This window comes from Pygoscelis adeliae, unplaced genomic scaffold, assembly GCF_000699105.1.
Source record: "Pygoscelis adeliae isolate BGI_AS28 unplaced genomic scaffold, ASM69910v1 Scaffold317, whole genome shotgun sequence".
NCBI classification, from domain to species: domain Eukaryota; kingdom Metazoa; phylum Chordata; class Aves; order Sphenisciformes; family Spheniscidae; genus Pygoscelis; species Pygoscelis adeliae.
This window is the reverse complement of record NW_008825155.1, coordinates 999801-1015303: the sequence shown is the minus strand read 5'-3', so window position 1 is coordinate 1015303 and position 15503 is coordinate 999801. Positions and strand designations below refer to the sequence as shown.

The 15503-nt window shown below is 40.1% G+C and overlaps 1 protein-coding gene across 1 annotated transcript in view; it reads left to right on the top strand.

The window, feature by feature from the left end:
* The first annotated feature begins 623 nt into the window (after positions 1–623).
* CFAP43 (cilia and flagella associated protein 43) overlaps positions 624–15503 on the top strand; it is a 53408-nt gene continuing 38528 nt past the window's right edge. The window contains exons 1-7 of the mRNA XM_009328453.1: positions 624–642; positions 1992–2104; positions 5016–5122; positions 5805–6058; positions 6861–6957; positions 9737–9904; positions 11308–11458. Coding sequence (XP_009326728.1) covers positions 624–642; positions 1992–2104; positions 5016–5122; positions 5805–6058; positions 6861–6957; positions 9737–9904; positions 11308–11458 — 909 coding nt within the window. The remainder of the gene's footprint in view (positions 643–1991; positions 2105–5015; positions 5123–5804; positions 6059–6860; positions 6958–9736; positions 9905–11307; positions 11459–15503) is intronic.

Here is a 15503-nt window from a genome sequence, read left to right as displayed (position 1 = left end):
CCGCCCCTCAGCCGGGTGTCAGGGCCTGTGCGCGGGCCTGCCTCCCTCCCCCGGGGGTTGTCGGCGCCCAGCCTCAGGTGGCTGGCACCCAGGGAGGGGGGAAGGCTTGGGTTCGGGTGGGAGGAGCGTCGAGCAGCCCGGTGGTCCCTCCTTGAGCTGACTGTCCTCCCCACCGTGGATGCTGACCCGCTCACTGCGAGCGGCACTATTAAGCTGCTCTTAACGCTCTCTTCTTTAATACCGCAGCACAACCCACCCCAGCTGGCACTCCCATTTAAATGGGAAACCTACAGCAAAATTCCACCCCATAGACCTGTTTTTTTCCAGTGGTGCCTCCAGCAGCTGGTGAGGCAGCAGGCATTCCTCTGCTTCCCTCACTGCCTCCTCCCCGGACAGGCCTTCTCCTGCTACGGCAGCACTGCATCACCTATTGCTCTTCAAAATCCAGTCCCACCTTGAGGATAACAAGGAGGGTTTCTCTCTCCTGCAGCTATTCTGCTTCATGATGAAAACCCAAAAGGAGACAACAGATAACCTAACAGATAAAGGGGCGCAGCAAATGTTAGATTTAATTTAATTACTACCTTGCAATCATAGAGAGATTCGTGCTTGCTTCTGCAAACATGACCTGTGGGAGCATCAGTATGTGCACAGAGCAAAAGGGAGAGCCGAAGCACAGACTGAAGTCCTCTCCATCCCTTTTGCTTCCTTTTCAGTTGAGATGAGGGCACCAGGGCCTTCCTTGTACCAGCTTTTCCTGGGGTATAATAGTGGAAATGGAGGAGCTTTCCTCTTAATGCGTTTCACACAGTGTCCAAGTTGATCTATGGTCCCCAAAGTAAAATGCTTCCCTTCCTGGGGCTCCACACACTTCCACCCAACCTTCAGGTCAGATCTGTACATTATTAGGAAATGGCACATTTGTAGGCACCAGAGGGCTGGGGCAGCCGTAGCTGAAGGGAGGGATCGTCCTGGACATGTCCCTGTCAAACCCCCAAGGCTAATAGAGGAACTGGAGCTTCTCCAGTCTCCTCAGTGGATCCATGCTTGCACAGTGGGGAAGTTTTGCCTGTTGATGACTTTTGATTTGATTGTCACTGGAGTTGGGCCTCAGGCATCATGTCAAAGACCAATATTTTCTGTGGTGATCGCTCCTGAAGGCAAACAGAGATGGCCACTAGTGAAGTGACCATGAACCTGACACCATTATCCATTCGAATAGAGGAACAATATGATTTTTTGTTAAGTCATTGCTGTTTGATTATGTAATTAATAAGCAGCTCAGCAGTGAAAGGGAGTGGTAATTCGTTGCACAAGCCTGCCATGCCCTAGGTAAACAGAAGCTTTGCATAAGATGTCCTTTGCCAATAAAATAATTTCTTCTATCATTAAAAAAAACTGTTAGAGGACATATTTTTCATTCCTCTGAGCGCCTGCCCTTAAGAAAGATTCAGCAACATTCTGGGTCATGAAAAAAGAGAAAATTAATCTGACGTTTCTTTTAGCAATGAAGAAGAACACAGGCAGCCTGCTAACTCACAGCCCAGAGACAGGCACGTAGGAACCAAAAGCAGCATCACAAAATCCACATGCTACAATAGCCCCTCAAAGGCACTATGGAAAAATAAACCCATTTCCTCATCCTTTCTTGGTTTTGCATGGCATACAGAGCACTTGTGGAGACTAGAGGTAAGCTACAGGTTTGTCCTGCTGCCTCTGGGCAGGAGTGCCACTCTCCATCGTTGCTCGGTAGCACTGTGAGTGCGTAGCTGCATCGCAAAACTGCACACTGCCACTGTACAGAGAAGTAATAATGAACTAGCACAAGCAAGTGAGACACTATAAATAACATTTCTTGCTTTAGGAAAGGGAAAAGGAGATGTTATTGCTAATTCTGCTTTTAAAATACTTGGAGGTTCTTATTGCGTTACCATGCTAAAAGCCGTAAGTACATGGAGAAAGATTGTAGCTGTACTTTCTCTTCTTTCCAGTGGTCAACTTCTCCACAGCTCTCTTTGAAACTTCAGGAGCGCTGTCTTACACGTCCCAAGAAGAACTGTGGTACCTCATGAAAGGAAAAACAAGACAAGCGATGGGAGAACAGGTACGGCTGCCTCACTAAGTGAAAGGCCAAGTGCCGCTGGAACGGGAGCAGGGAGCGTGCCGCCACAGCAAGGGCCCGTGGGGTGGCCGAGGGAAGGAACCCATGGTCTCTTCCCTAAGGCTGATTCACCTCTATGCCCGGTAAAGCCACCTGCTTCTAGACACGGCAGCAATGATTACACAGGTTACAGGCCGCAGGTACCAGTGACTGACAGGCAGAATTACCCCATCAGCCACAGGTCGGTGCCCCTGCGAGAATGGCGGATGTGCTACAGAGAGCTCGTCTCATCACTTTGTACTTAGGTTTCTCCTGCCCAGGACAGAAACCCCACGAGCTCCTTCTTCTATGGCTGCTGGCCCTTTAAGTACCTACCCGTGCTCATTGGTTGGTTGGCGCACGAGCGCAGGCCAATCAGCTCGCTGTTTTAAGCCCGGCGGGAGGTGTTGTGTCAGCTAATAGCAGAAGCCGTTCTTGTTCCTAGGACTGCCCCTCGTCCGAGGAGGCTGCGCTGGAAGTGAGGTGGGGGCCGGCCGGGACAGCCCGCGCCCTTCGGGCCTCCATACACACCACACACTCCCGAGCCCCTCGGCCCCGGAGGGGTGTCCTGTGTCCCCGGGGCCCAGCTTCTCTCGCCCCGGGTCAGCTCTATGCAGCTATCGGAGAATAGGGCAGGTCTGGCAGGGAAAGGAAGGGAGGCCGCTGTGCTGTGGGTCTGTGTTAGGGCAGCAGGTAGTTGCAGGGGGAGAGGGAAGCGCTGCAGTGTCTGGCAGGGACTGAGCCTTTGGTGGATTTGGATTAAATTTAGGTTCTCTGCCCTTAGAACAGGGAAGCTCTGAAACAGGGAGTAAGTTTTAAGCTGGAGCTTGATGAGTTGATAAGAAGTGTGACATGAGTTGTTGTCTTTTCTAGTGTAGTGGTTCTGGCAGCACACAATCCTGATGAACTCTCAGAGCGTGCTTTTCTGCTCAGTACCTGACCTTGTGAACTCATACAGTTCAGTTCTGTTCATGGCCACATCTCTTTTCTGTTTTACCCAGACTACTTCAACCTCTAGAACTTCCCTGGCTGTTCTGTACCTCCTAAACCCCACTGTCATCACCTACTGCCATGGTTCTTAGTTTTCCTGGTATTCTAAGCCCTCACGCCTGCCTTTCTGTCTCAGCATCTTAGCCTGCATGTCAGAGACTTTCAGATTTCCATTTCCCACAAACCTATAACCCACACTATATATAGAAAAATGGTTCTCAGCCAGAGGTCTTAGCAATCCAACAACTTGCTTTTTGGTTCTGAACACATAGGAGCTGTAGGTGAATTAAGCCCTTCCTGCCCCACCTTGGTTGAGACTTTCACAGCAATCTTAGACATTTTTTCTATGTAATGGGACAGATGTTTAAACTTCCTTGTCCCTTGTAAGTATTTCAGCTGTTTCATCAATGCTTATAGGACATAGATCCATAATTATAGGTGCAGCACTTTTTAGTGGAAAGAAAATTATTTGTTCTGGTAATAGGAGAAACAGGCTTCATCCTTAACCGTTCTGATACTTGCAGAGTAAAAAAGATACCATCTGAAGCATGTCATTGCTATTCAGAGGAGGTCCCTTGTGCAAACTGGTATTACTTGGAAGAGCTGTAATCCAGGTTTTCTGCTTTGCGAAAACACCATTATGAAATTAAAATATTATGCAAAATAAAAAAAGAATTTAAGCCCTATTGAATGTGAAGAAAAGCCCATTTCCATAAAATAGAAAAGTCTAAAGTTTGCCTTTCTTATAAATTAATGTTAGCAGTAGTAGTATGTGTATCAGTTTTAGAAGAAAGTGACAAAAATTCTTTTGCAGTGGGCAATTGGAATGGTGTTCTGTGTCTTCAGAAAGCACAGATTTTCGACAAAACTCATGCTTTCATATAGTCTGTTTTGTATGAACTAGTATTTTTCAGTGGCAAAATGCTCTGTAAGGAAATTTCCAAGCAAGTCTAATTACTTTGCCCCATCTACATTTCACCAGCTGGCAAAGTTTATGACTGAAATACTTCTGATGCGATGTTTATATAGAACTGGAGACAGACACAGCATAGAGAACACATGTGTGAGCCATGGCTAATTACCTGACTCAGTGTGTAACACACCAGTCATAGCTGACATCAGATAACAGCCTGAATCCTTGTCCCCTTATGCCTTTACTAGTTGTATAAGGATGATAAATTGCGCTGTCATCCCATTAATTTATCCCTGCATACGTATCTTCTAGACTTCATTTTACCTCTGCGAACGGAAGTTAAAAATACTTCATTGCCACTGATTCAGATCTAGTGTTGGAGAAAAGCATAGATCTGGTCCTGTGAGCATGTTCATAAAGGTCTGCTTATGTGCCATGGCATGTCATACATCTAGTTCTTGTGTAAAAGGTCTGGAAAAACATTCATCAGCTGAAATGTCTCCTCTTTGTTGCCATGGTATTCAGTTCATCTGCACGAGCACGTGGTCAGTGTGCTTCCACTCCCCTCTGGCTACACTTACTCCTCTGGTGTGTAGCAAAAGAGGCCAAGAGCAGAAACTACTCAGAAAAGATAACGAGAAGTTATTGCTGGACATAAATACCTTAAGACTAGTAAGACTAGTCATTTAAAAATGTTCCTCACTGTGAGAGTGCTGAGGCTGTAGTACAATCTTCTGGTAAGAGTACAAAGGATCAGCAGCTGATCTGATCTTATGACTGACTTATGTTCATGAAAGGAGCGTAAAAACGCTGCTTGCAATTGCAGAGGACAAAGATCTCTTCCAGTCAAATGCTCTTATTTGGAAGAAGAGAAGAGATGGAAAGTTTCTGAATAGAAATTAGAAGAGAAGGTGCTAACAGCAGTGTTGTACACAGAGGATATGTGTTACGCTGCTGAAACTTTTCTAACAGGGTACTAGCAGACTAAGCTGTGGCTCAATCAGACATCTTCAGTTAGCGGTAAATGCAAATCCCTTTGATAAGAGGACCCTGATGTTTATCCACACACTTTCTGAAAGGTAAAAACATCTGCAGGCAGTTATGAATTTGTTGATGGGTTGTAAGTTCATAAGCTGACTCCTCTTCAGTAATTTATTTCAGTCCTTGCGTAACACATCCTGTTTACATTCCAAAGTTTTACCATGTTAAAGTACTGGTATCTTTAAAGCAGAACAGTCCTCTTAGTTATGTTCATATAAACCCAAGCCATGCCTTTGTATTTTTTATTTTACAGGGATGAGATGAGCTATGAAAGTGTAAAAAGGTTAAGCAAACACAATTGGGTCCCCAGTACAGATTGTACCTGTGTAATTCTTTCAGAGTAAAGGTATACTCTATTACTATGATATATGAGCAGAAAAACAGAGCCTGTGAACTGGCTAACTTTATTTTTAGTGAAAACTGAAAGTAATATAACCATCTCTCCATGTTTGTATGACAGTCCTTTGTCTGTCTGTGAGGTCTGGGTATGGGTCTGTCAATCAGGGTTAAGATTGACCCTATGTTTTTGGAAACACTGAACTAGTGATTCATAATACTAGATGTGGAAGTTATTGTGGTTTTACAACATTGGTATGAGGATGAGTCTAACATCCCAAGCATCAGTTCAGTGTAACTTAGGCTACGACACTCCGTTTTTCACAGTATTTTGAGAAATGTGTCTTTGATTAATGTTTTAACATTCAGTTGCTCTTTCTTAAGTTGGGTTCAGGGATTCTCAAAGAAGAACTTTGGCTTTATCAACAATCAAACTGTCTGCTACCCTTGTGGCAATTACATCCTCTTCCTGGACATTGAAACAAAGAAGACGACAATGCTGCAGTGTCAGACTGGCCGGGTGGGAGCCTTTGCAGCGAATGGGAACAGTCAAGTGCTGGCCTTTTCAGACCAGAAGCTGAATCCCATCATATATATCTACACTTTTCCAGAACTGAATAAACTGACAGAATTAAAAGGTAGTGATGTGATAACCCTCCCCATCACCATTTCATTGAAACAATGCTTAAATCATCCAGTTTCTAAAGGATTTTTTTGATAAGACTTGAAAAACAGCATGACAGGAAACTGTCTCATGACAGGATGCATGGAAAGTAGTGGAAGGAATTTTCCACTGCACTACTTTTAGTTAGGCTCAAGCAAGGGAGGAATATGACAATGCAAAATGGAGCTGTTTTAAAGGGAAAACAAATGGAATGAAATGGAATTAATTTTAGGAAAATATAGTCAGAATAACCAAAAAAATCATGCTGCAGCAGGCTCCCGAGCAGACTGCTGAAAGCCACAGTGAGAAATCTGAGATGAGAGGAATGAGGGTTCTTGCACTTAAACTTTGGAGTCTGGGATCTAATGTATATTTTTGCCTGCCTCATAATACTTCTCTCCTTAGTTAAGTTGCTTACCCTATCCATGTTTCAGTCTCCTTGCCATTTAAATAAGGATCAAACTACTTGCTTATTGCATGTATAGGAATGAAATTATGACTGCAAAGGGTTTCAGGGTACTTGGGGAAAAATACTTTACAAATTCAAGGTATTATTGAAAAAAATTTAAAAAATTCCAAGCAGTGATACATAGGGAAGATTTTTATGATCAAATCAAAACAATAATCTGGAGTAAAGCAAAGGAATCAGGGGCCTGAAGAATGTCTTTGAAGAGTTAAAGTGGTTATAAAGGAACGGAGAAGAGTACTCTATCTGTGATAGTACACAGTAAAGTCGGGGGCAATTAAAGACCATGTTCTTTATTTTTACGTTTCAGGTAGTGCTCAGCTGGACTACACCTTACTTGCGTTTAGTTTCACAGGCCCTTATCTAGCCAGTTACTCTTCAATCCCAGAATTTGTTCTTTCAGTATGGTAAGTGTAAAAAAAAATTCTCTAATACCATTTACATTTAATTCATATTTTTGTGTGTGTGCTGTTTCAGCATAAAGGCTGCAAACTTTCTGTACCAAATTTGCTGTTTGTTTTCTAGCATTAGTAGCCACTAGTCAGAATGACTGTTACTTTGCTACAGCTATCTTCTACCTTCTTTGAAATCTTGTGTTTTGGAGTACTTCTAAAGTCTTCAGCATCAGTTAATTATCTGTTCACCCTTGGAAGTTGAGTACCATGCTGTTTGTGAAAGAAAGTTGCCTGCTGAAAAGAGGAAAAGCGTTCTGAGGCTGATTTCTACTTTTTTTGTCCCCCTGGACCATTCAGTGGGGGACATTAAGCACAAGTTTAATTACTTGTGCTTGATCTTAGTTCTGTCTTATAGTTTTGCTCAGTGTTTACACTACCATGGGTCACTGGGTTAGATCATAATTTTCTGCTCATTGTCATGAAAAGAAATATTATATAATACGGTGCAGATACAGAAAGTTAGAATATTTAATTTTTAAAATTGTTCTGTAAAAATATAATCCTGCTCTTGCCTCCTTTGCCAGCAAGCTTCCATTGACTGTGGAGCCTGAGCACTACTTCCAAACAAATGGGGAGGGTGGAGTAGGAGGAAGGCAAGCAAGGACGTGTAAGGAATGTTCTGTATACTCCCAATTTAATTATGACCTTTTCTTGTACAATGATTAGCGAAGAGGCAGAAACTCCTGTAACTTCAGAATTTCAGTAATGATGATAGTAGATACTATTACAGATGCCTCTTCTTTATCCCTTATGAAGAAGAATAATGTTTGCTGTGAACTCTGATCGTACACAGTAGTTCAGGAAGGATGTCTGTGTGTATATCACAGTAGAAACCGACAAGACAGCTTCACTGGTCTGAAGAGCTTACATGCTTGTCGCTTACAGCAGAAATAACACACATGGTCTAATGTGTTCATTGTGTGCACTTAAACAAAAATCCACCATCTTGAAAGACTTCTCTAGATTATTCTTAAAAATGGAAAGATCTAGAAAAGTTTAAATGCTTTAAAGTAGTGGCAATTTCCAAGGCCAAACCTTTGAAACCTATTTGGATCAGCATGAATATGACTATCAGCAGCTAATTGTCATAAAAGAACCAACCTAGATTCCAGTCAGAAATAATTTAGTAACAAAATAGAGTTACCTTACAATATTAAACTTAGAATTTATAATAACTTGAGCAGAGATGTGTGAATTTACTGTGAGATCAGGACCTTCATTTTTGCAACTGGATTATACTGTGCATTCATTGTAGAATTGTGTGTATACAGATGAAAGAAATCTCAATGTTTAGCATTCTTAATGTGCCATTACAATATGATGATTGCACAGTTCCGGTATTTTAAGCAGATAGTTTGGAATCAGAGGTATAAGAGATGCTTCGAAAGTTATATCAGTCTCAAAATATAGAAAGCTTATGGATAACTAAAAGCTGCCTTTCATCTGAGATATTTTATCCCTAGATCTTCATTCTTTTCTTTTTGAAGGAGAGGCTTAGTGCCACATTCTTTTTCAGATACATGTACCATACAGTTTCAGATCTTAATAAATTATCTACTGTAAAAGAGTGTTGGCACTATCTGTTAGGTATGAGATGAGAACATGCTGACAGATCTTTAGAGAGAGAGCTACACTGATATCTTTTAAAGTCAGAATTGCAGTTTATAGCTTTCTGTAATTTTAATGAGTTACTGTGTATGTGTGAATACTTCTCATTTTTTGCATATGCTATCAATATTAACCATTGTCTTGCATCCTGATCTGTTTCTGTGAGTGAATTTATTACAGGCCAGAACAACAGGATTATACTAAATCCATTTACAGCAGTGTATGCATTTTAGGGTTTTTTTTCCTCTCAGGAGTAATGACAAATACTAAAGCTATAAATGTTATTTAGAATAACAGTCAGATATATTGTCCAAGAAATTAAGAAAGAGTTTTAACCATTTTCTTCAACTGATGTTAATCAGTTCTTGAACAGCACCTAAAAATGCAAATGCAGTCAAGAATTAATCTGGATAACAGAGAAATACGCAAATTAGATGGTGACACCATAAAATAGGTTACACTGAACAAAAGAAAAGTCAGTGGAAAGCAGATTCCCAGGCTTGTGTCAGCTATACATAACAGCCCCACACAAATTCTGCCCTGTTTTGTGCTCGTTAGTTAATGCAGCCATAGCTTGTATGTCTGCATTCACAACACAATTACTGTATTACTTAATTCATACATCCATAGATAATCACGGGCTGACTGCATTTTATTTCTTAATTATAATACCTTCCAACTGCAAGCCTGTAAGCATTATAATAATTATTTTACGGATTGGAAAAGCAAGGTTGAGGTCTGGGGTGCTGAAGAGTTAATTGTTTGGGCCCATTCAAGTAGTCACTGATGGAACTGATGAAAAAAAAATCCATGTCTCTTGACTCTGTTGGTCTTTTCACAAAAGGAAGTGCACGATGATGTTTCTAAAATGTCAGTTTTCAAAATTATTCTATTATTCAATCTTTTTGTAGCAGTAATAATTGTATGTGTGGCTAATTAACCACCTCCTTTTCATTCTCAAGAGGACCTAACTTGTTTGACAGCAGAAATTTTTTGTCAGTGACAAAGTATTTGTTTTCCAAACTTGATCTTGAATGTCACTCATAATCACATCCAGATCTTTGGCTTGAATGTTTTTGACTTATTTAATGGATTTGATTTTCTTTTACTCTCCTTAATGAAGGAACTGGCAAGAAAATATCCTCCTGTGCAGTGCGTCTCAGCCAGGGGTAACAGCAACCTCTTTAAGTTTTAACCCTATGAATTGGCAACAACTGTGTTTTGTTAATGAGAGCTCCGTTACTGTCTGGCATATTGAAAGGAATAATGACGAGCATCACCTTACGCGAAAGTGAGTGGAACGCCCTTCAGGTTAAGAGAAAAATCTAGAAGTATATCTTAATAACTAAGACTAGCAACCTACATCTGTTTGCAAATAATTTAATCCAATTTAGTTCAGCTAGCAATTGCAATCAGTAAATGCTAAATCACAACCAGTGTGAATCTATCTAGTCAATCAAGTGACTTGAATTTATGATTTCATTTCTTAGCACTCACATGTCCAGATTATGCACATCATGAAGCTAATACTAATCAGCTACTTTGGCAGCTTCTATCAAAAGCTGCATGACTGAATTAAGGTAGTGCCTGGACTGCTTTCCTGCAAGTGGCTATGTCGAGCATTGCTTTTGTAGCTATGAAAGCACCAAATCTGGATCAAGTTGCTTCCTAGTAAGCATAGTTAAACAATACGTTGTTGTAATCATAAATTGTACCAAAAGCAGTATCAGTTTTCTGAGTGATTTCCAGCTTGTGTGGCCAATTTACAGGTCTGGAGGGGGTGGCTCTGTCAATGCAATTCACTGAGCACAGCAAACCTAGAATTTATTTATGCTAAAATGTGTTTTGAGGCTGGTATAAAAGTAGTATGTATCATTCAAGTTGGAGTCCTTGAAGTATAACACCTATGCTGTTTCAGTGGCAGCTACTCTACAATTCCCAAGTGTGTTTAATCTTCTTAACTATGAATATAACCAACATATTGCCACTGACACAGTTATACTAGTGAAAGTATAGACAAGACCTTAATTTGCGATCTGAAAAGAATACTGAAGGGTTTTTTGCCTTTTGTCATTATAGAGTACATGTGAAAATACATATATACTCCTTTTTTCTCACTTTTCATTCCATTCAGTAGCGGTTAAATGTCCACTGAGAATTGTTTATTTTACATAAATTTTTTCCAAGTCATAATTCAACATAGTTTGTAAACTATAGAATCCTCAACTCCTGCATTGTAACAGCCACTCATAACACAGATTACCAGAGTGCAACAGGCAAATACTAATAATTTTTCATCATCGTTAAACTCTCTCCAAATAAACATTAAGCATGAATCCTCACAGCATATGCAAGTTAGGTGTGTGTGACTTCATTAATCCTGTAAAAACAGTAACATAGAATAGTTGTTAATACAAAGCAACAAGAAGAGACACTGAGCTAGAATATGGCAGTCCATTTCTGCCAGTTAGGAAAATTCCTCTTTTGTAGTAGAATTACTATTACTTTTCAGTGAAATGGTATATGCCGTGTAGAATGATTGTCTACAACAATCCTCCATTACTCTTGCAGAAGTAAAGCCCATTAACTGAGTTGGTGTTTCAAAGTTTTGAAAACATGCTTCTCAGTTTTGTATCAGCATTTACTATTCATAGTATTTCTCCTCCTCAGACAGTGTCTCTTGCTTTTTCACAGCCCTGTGAAACTCCCTGATGGACAAGGGTCCGTGAGTTCTCGTAAGGATTTGTTTTTCCCAGTTTCTCGTAGTGAAGATCCGTACCATGGCCCTGATTTGCCAGTTTCAGCCATTGCTGGACTGGTAGGAGATGAAGCAGAAACATTCGTGGTAGTTACTGACTTTTTTCCTTTTTACTATTCCAAGTCATTATGCATTTTATGCAAATAGGTGGTAATAAATGAATAATTTTTATGTCTGTTAAACAGGTACAACCCTGTAAATAGATCTGTTGTCTCCACAACATTTTTGAAATCCATTTTGACAGGAGACTTACAAGACATGCTGCTATTGCACAGTGCAGTACAATGTAGAGATTTCTGACACAGGTCCTAGCATAGTAATATGTCTGTGCAGTGGAGGTACTAATCTGTATCCCAAAGGCAGTATAAGCATGTCAGCATTTAACCATGCCCAAGCTAATATGACCTGCTCAAACGTTGAAAACCTATTCCCATGCTAAACTGATAGTAACTTTGAGGTATCCTTACTTCCCTTTGAGATTTGTTTTCTTTTTGACTCTGAAAATGTCTCAAGCTGTGGAAACATTGAAGGCTTTATTCCAGACAGCAATCCCTGCTTCTGAAATACATTCCCATACCACTGTCAGTGTTGGACCTGCCTGTTTGTCTCACTTGTATTGATCATTTATTTGTTAGCCTTCCTTGAGATGCCTTTTTTGAGAGGCTTCAAAAGTGTTCTCATTTTTTTTGAAATTTACTTTCACCTGACTACCAACTAGAAGCATGTGCCAGTGTGAAAACATTTAACTTGCAAATCTGGGATTCTCTTCTAAGATTAAGACCATCAGTTTCTATTTGGTGGCTTATGATATATATGAGACACCAAAGCTACCACACATAAGATGATACTGGCATTATACTATGTCTTTTCAATGGACAAATGTGAGTTCTGTATTACCAGATTAGTGTACCACAGGTTTCTGCCATAAACTTCTCTTATAAAGCAGAATAAAAAATAAAAATGGGGAGTGATGCTTTCCTGACCTCATCCTCTTTTCGTGGCTTCATGCATTCAGATTCGTAGAGTTTTTGAACTGTGTAACTGCTGATGCCCTTGGTTTCCAGGACAATCAATAACTACAAACAAACATCCTGTACTGATGCTGATTACATATGAGCTGCTTATATTTCAGATCACTTAGAACATGGAAAATGAAGATGATGTATGCTCATCAGGGGCATTGCCTTTTTCTTCTACCTTGCTGCCTCTTATACTTTCTGCCTCTTCGTTCTTTAGCCTGTAAGGTGAATTATGAGAGGTATTGGGGAAAAAAACAACTGCCATATTAGGTCTGTGAGGCTTAATAGAATTTATCTGTCCTTGAATGGATGCTGTTCCATTCAGGAATTGTAGGTTCTTATGCTTGAACTTGCAGAACCACGTGGTGAACTTTTCCGCACGGAAAAGTTTATGCTTTCAACCATACTAGATACCACTGTAGGGTCTTTGCATTCGCAACTGCCTTCAGAAAAACCTAGATTTCTTTTTAGCACCTTCAGAGTGATTATGTTCTCCTTATACATAGAACTACTCCTGGAGTAAGAGTAGATTGTTCTACGAGTCGCTGACGAAGATTTCCTTTTCTTTCAAATTACATGGTAAATATTTTGATAGTTATTTACTGTCCAAATTCCCTAGATAGGTGTATTTTGGTTGTGAATATTGACAAGGTAATGAACATCAGGTTATTTAGAAATGAAAGTTTTTTGCAGAAATACAAGCTATTGTTGTTCCTTTTGTTGTGGTGGTGGTATGTTGTTTCCTGTGTACTAAATTGTGGGGTGCTACACTCACAGTTTAGCACTAGCAGGCGCTGAATCAATTCCTGGCATGTTTTCACCTTGCTCCAGACTATGATAGCTGAGTAATTTTTTGCAGGACTTGCATTTATTGTGCCTTACAGCACTAATTCTCCCCTCCACGCATACCTGTGCACATATGCTCCATCTCTAACCTAGCAGAAAAACTGAGCCACTACTAGATCTTGTAACTGCCCACACTGGGGCGGAATCGCATGCATATGTCTTGTCAGGTTAAGCACCCCCTTCCAGCACCCAACATGGAACATATAGTTATGGCAAAGCAATTTCTGCACAAGTTGATCAGAATATACTTGATGGAGAAGATACTTCTTTGAAATATTGTTTTATCAAGATCCTTATGTTGAAAAGTGTCTAATGCAGCAACTTTGAGAGAGATTGAAATGACTGAACTTGCTGAGTTCCTCAGATGTCAAGATATCTTCAGACTGCAGTTGCTGTAAAGGACCAGGCTGTCCAATATAGAGGTGCTATAACTACCATTCTTCACTGTCTTTATAAATTGACAGGCTGCTGCGGCAGATGTATCAATGGTTACTACCACTGATGATTTGTATACCTTTACAAACGTCCAGGAGCAGTTATCTGACTCTGGCCTAAAATCTGTGCCTTGACATTTGTAAATACCTTGGAGTTATTTGCCTCTCTACTATCATCAATGCTTTTTTAATGAGTAAGAGACAACCTGCTCCTCCTGTGGTGGTTAACGAGGTGTGTTCAGTTAAATGCAGTGGGAATAATATCATGGCCTGATGAAGCTCTCCCTATCTCCGCAGAATTCGACAGAAGGATTTTTGTTCTTTATCACTAAATCTGAGTCAGCTGAGATCAGTGTTTTTCACGTTGATGTAAGCATCCAAAGTGGAGAACCATTTATTTAGACTATTATTTAAAGGAGTTATCCTCAACCTCTGTAGTCCATGGTCCTTGGAGGCTGTAGCCCACTCCTAAGGAATGTGTGAGAGGCAAGTAAGAAAAGCGAACCCATTGCCAGTGCACTTGTTTGCTTCTTTGAAATGTGTTAGGGTTCCATACTCTAGAACAAGATACTGAGGCTGAGTATGTACCAAAGTGTAACCACAACGGGGCAGCAGAGTGAAAGGAATTGAAATATCCTACAGCTTCCATTCCTTTTCTTTCTTGCATTAGATTGATTTAGTTTTGTTTCAATATTTCTTACATTTGGGACCTGAGTTTTCTGAATATGCTTTACCATGACAAGACCACTTGACTCCGCCTCGTCCCCAGTACCAATTTTATTCCATTGTCTTTTTATAAAACTTTTCATGACAAGGATCCATCATGGATATTTTTCTCTGAAGAGGTGCTACTCAAAAGGGAGAGAAGTTAAAAAAAAGACGGCATTATTATAATGCACCACTGTACCAATGCACAGTTCAAGAAACAACCTGGTTTGGGATTTACATAATCTCATTAGTATATTTTATCTAGTTTATGTGTAAAGACAGTCATGACAGCAGGTACAAAGGAACGTTACAGAAGTTTTCTTTACACAGGAAGCTTCTGATTCACAGTAGTTCAGTTACAACCTTCCCAAAGATTTGTGATGCTCAAGCCTCATAAAATCAGTGAAAATGCCTATATTAAATGTTTTTCTGGGTGATGTAAAGGCCCATTTGTTATAGATTTATTACTGTTAGTCCTATTTGATTTATAAAGTAAATATTAATATACTTTATTTCTGTAGCATTTTCCCCTGAGAAATTCAAAATGCTTTGTAAGCATAAATAGAGAGTAAGTTACTTACCCAGAATCATATAGCAAGTCCTTGGCATATTTTACTAATGAATTCTAGGTACTTATGAATCTCTGTCCTATGTTTTCATGACAAGTCCATCCATATTTCCTCTTTTTGTAGAACCTTTAGTGAGACAGTAGGTGTTTCATAGAATTGTAGACTCTTCTTTTTTTTCATCCATTATATTGTCGAGTGTTCCTCACCACTTTTGCTCACGTGCATGGTTCTTCAAATCTTCTCTTTTAAATGTTCTCTCAAGGTTTTCTTGTGTTTTGTTCCCCTCTCCCCCTCCCCGAATTCTCTTCAATCTGGTTCTTTCTATCATGGTATTTATATTACCCCTATTACTGTTGTATCTGAACAGGTCACTGTCTTTAATAATTTTTGGCGGAGAAGTTCTGTTCTTCCTGTTTTATGGATGATGGATTTATGAGATTTATTTTAGTGAAATGAAATTCAAGGCACATGGGAAGTCCGTGGCAGGGATATTTCTAGAACTAATTTGCAGATGACACAAAGGTTGACAGAGCTGTTTTACAGAGCAATTTGGATT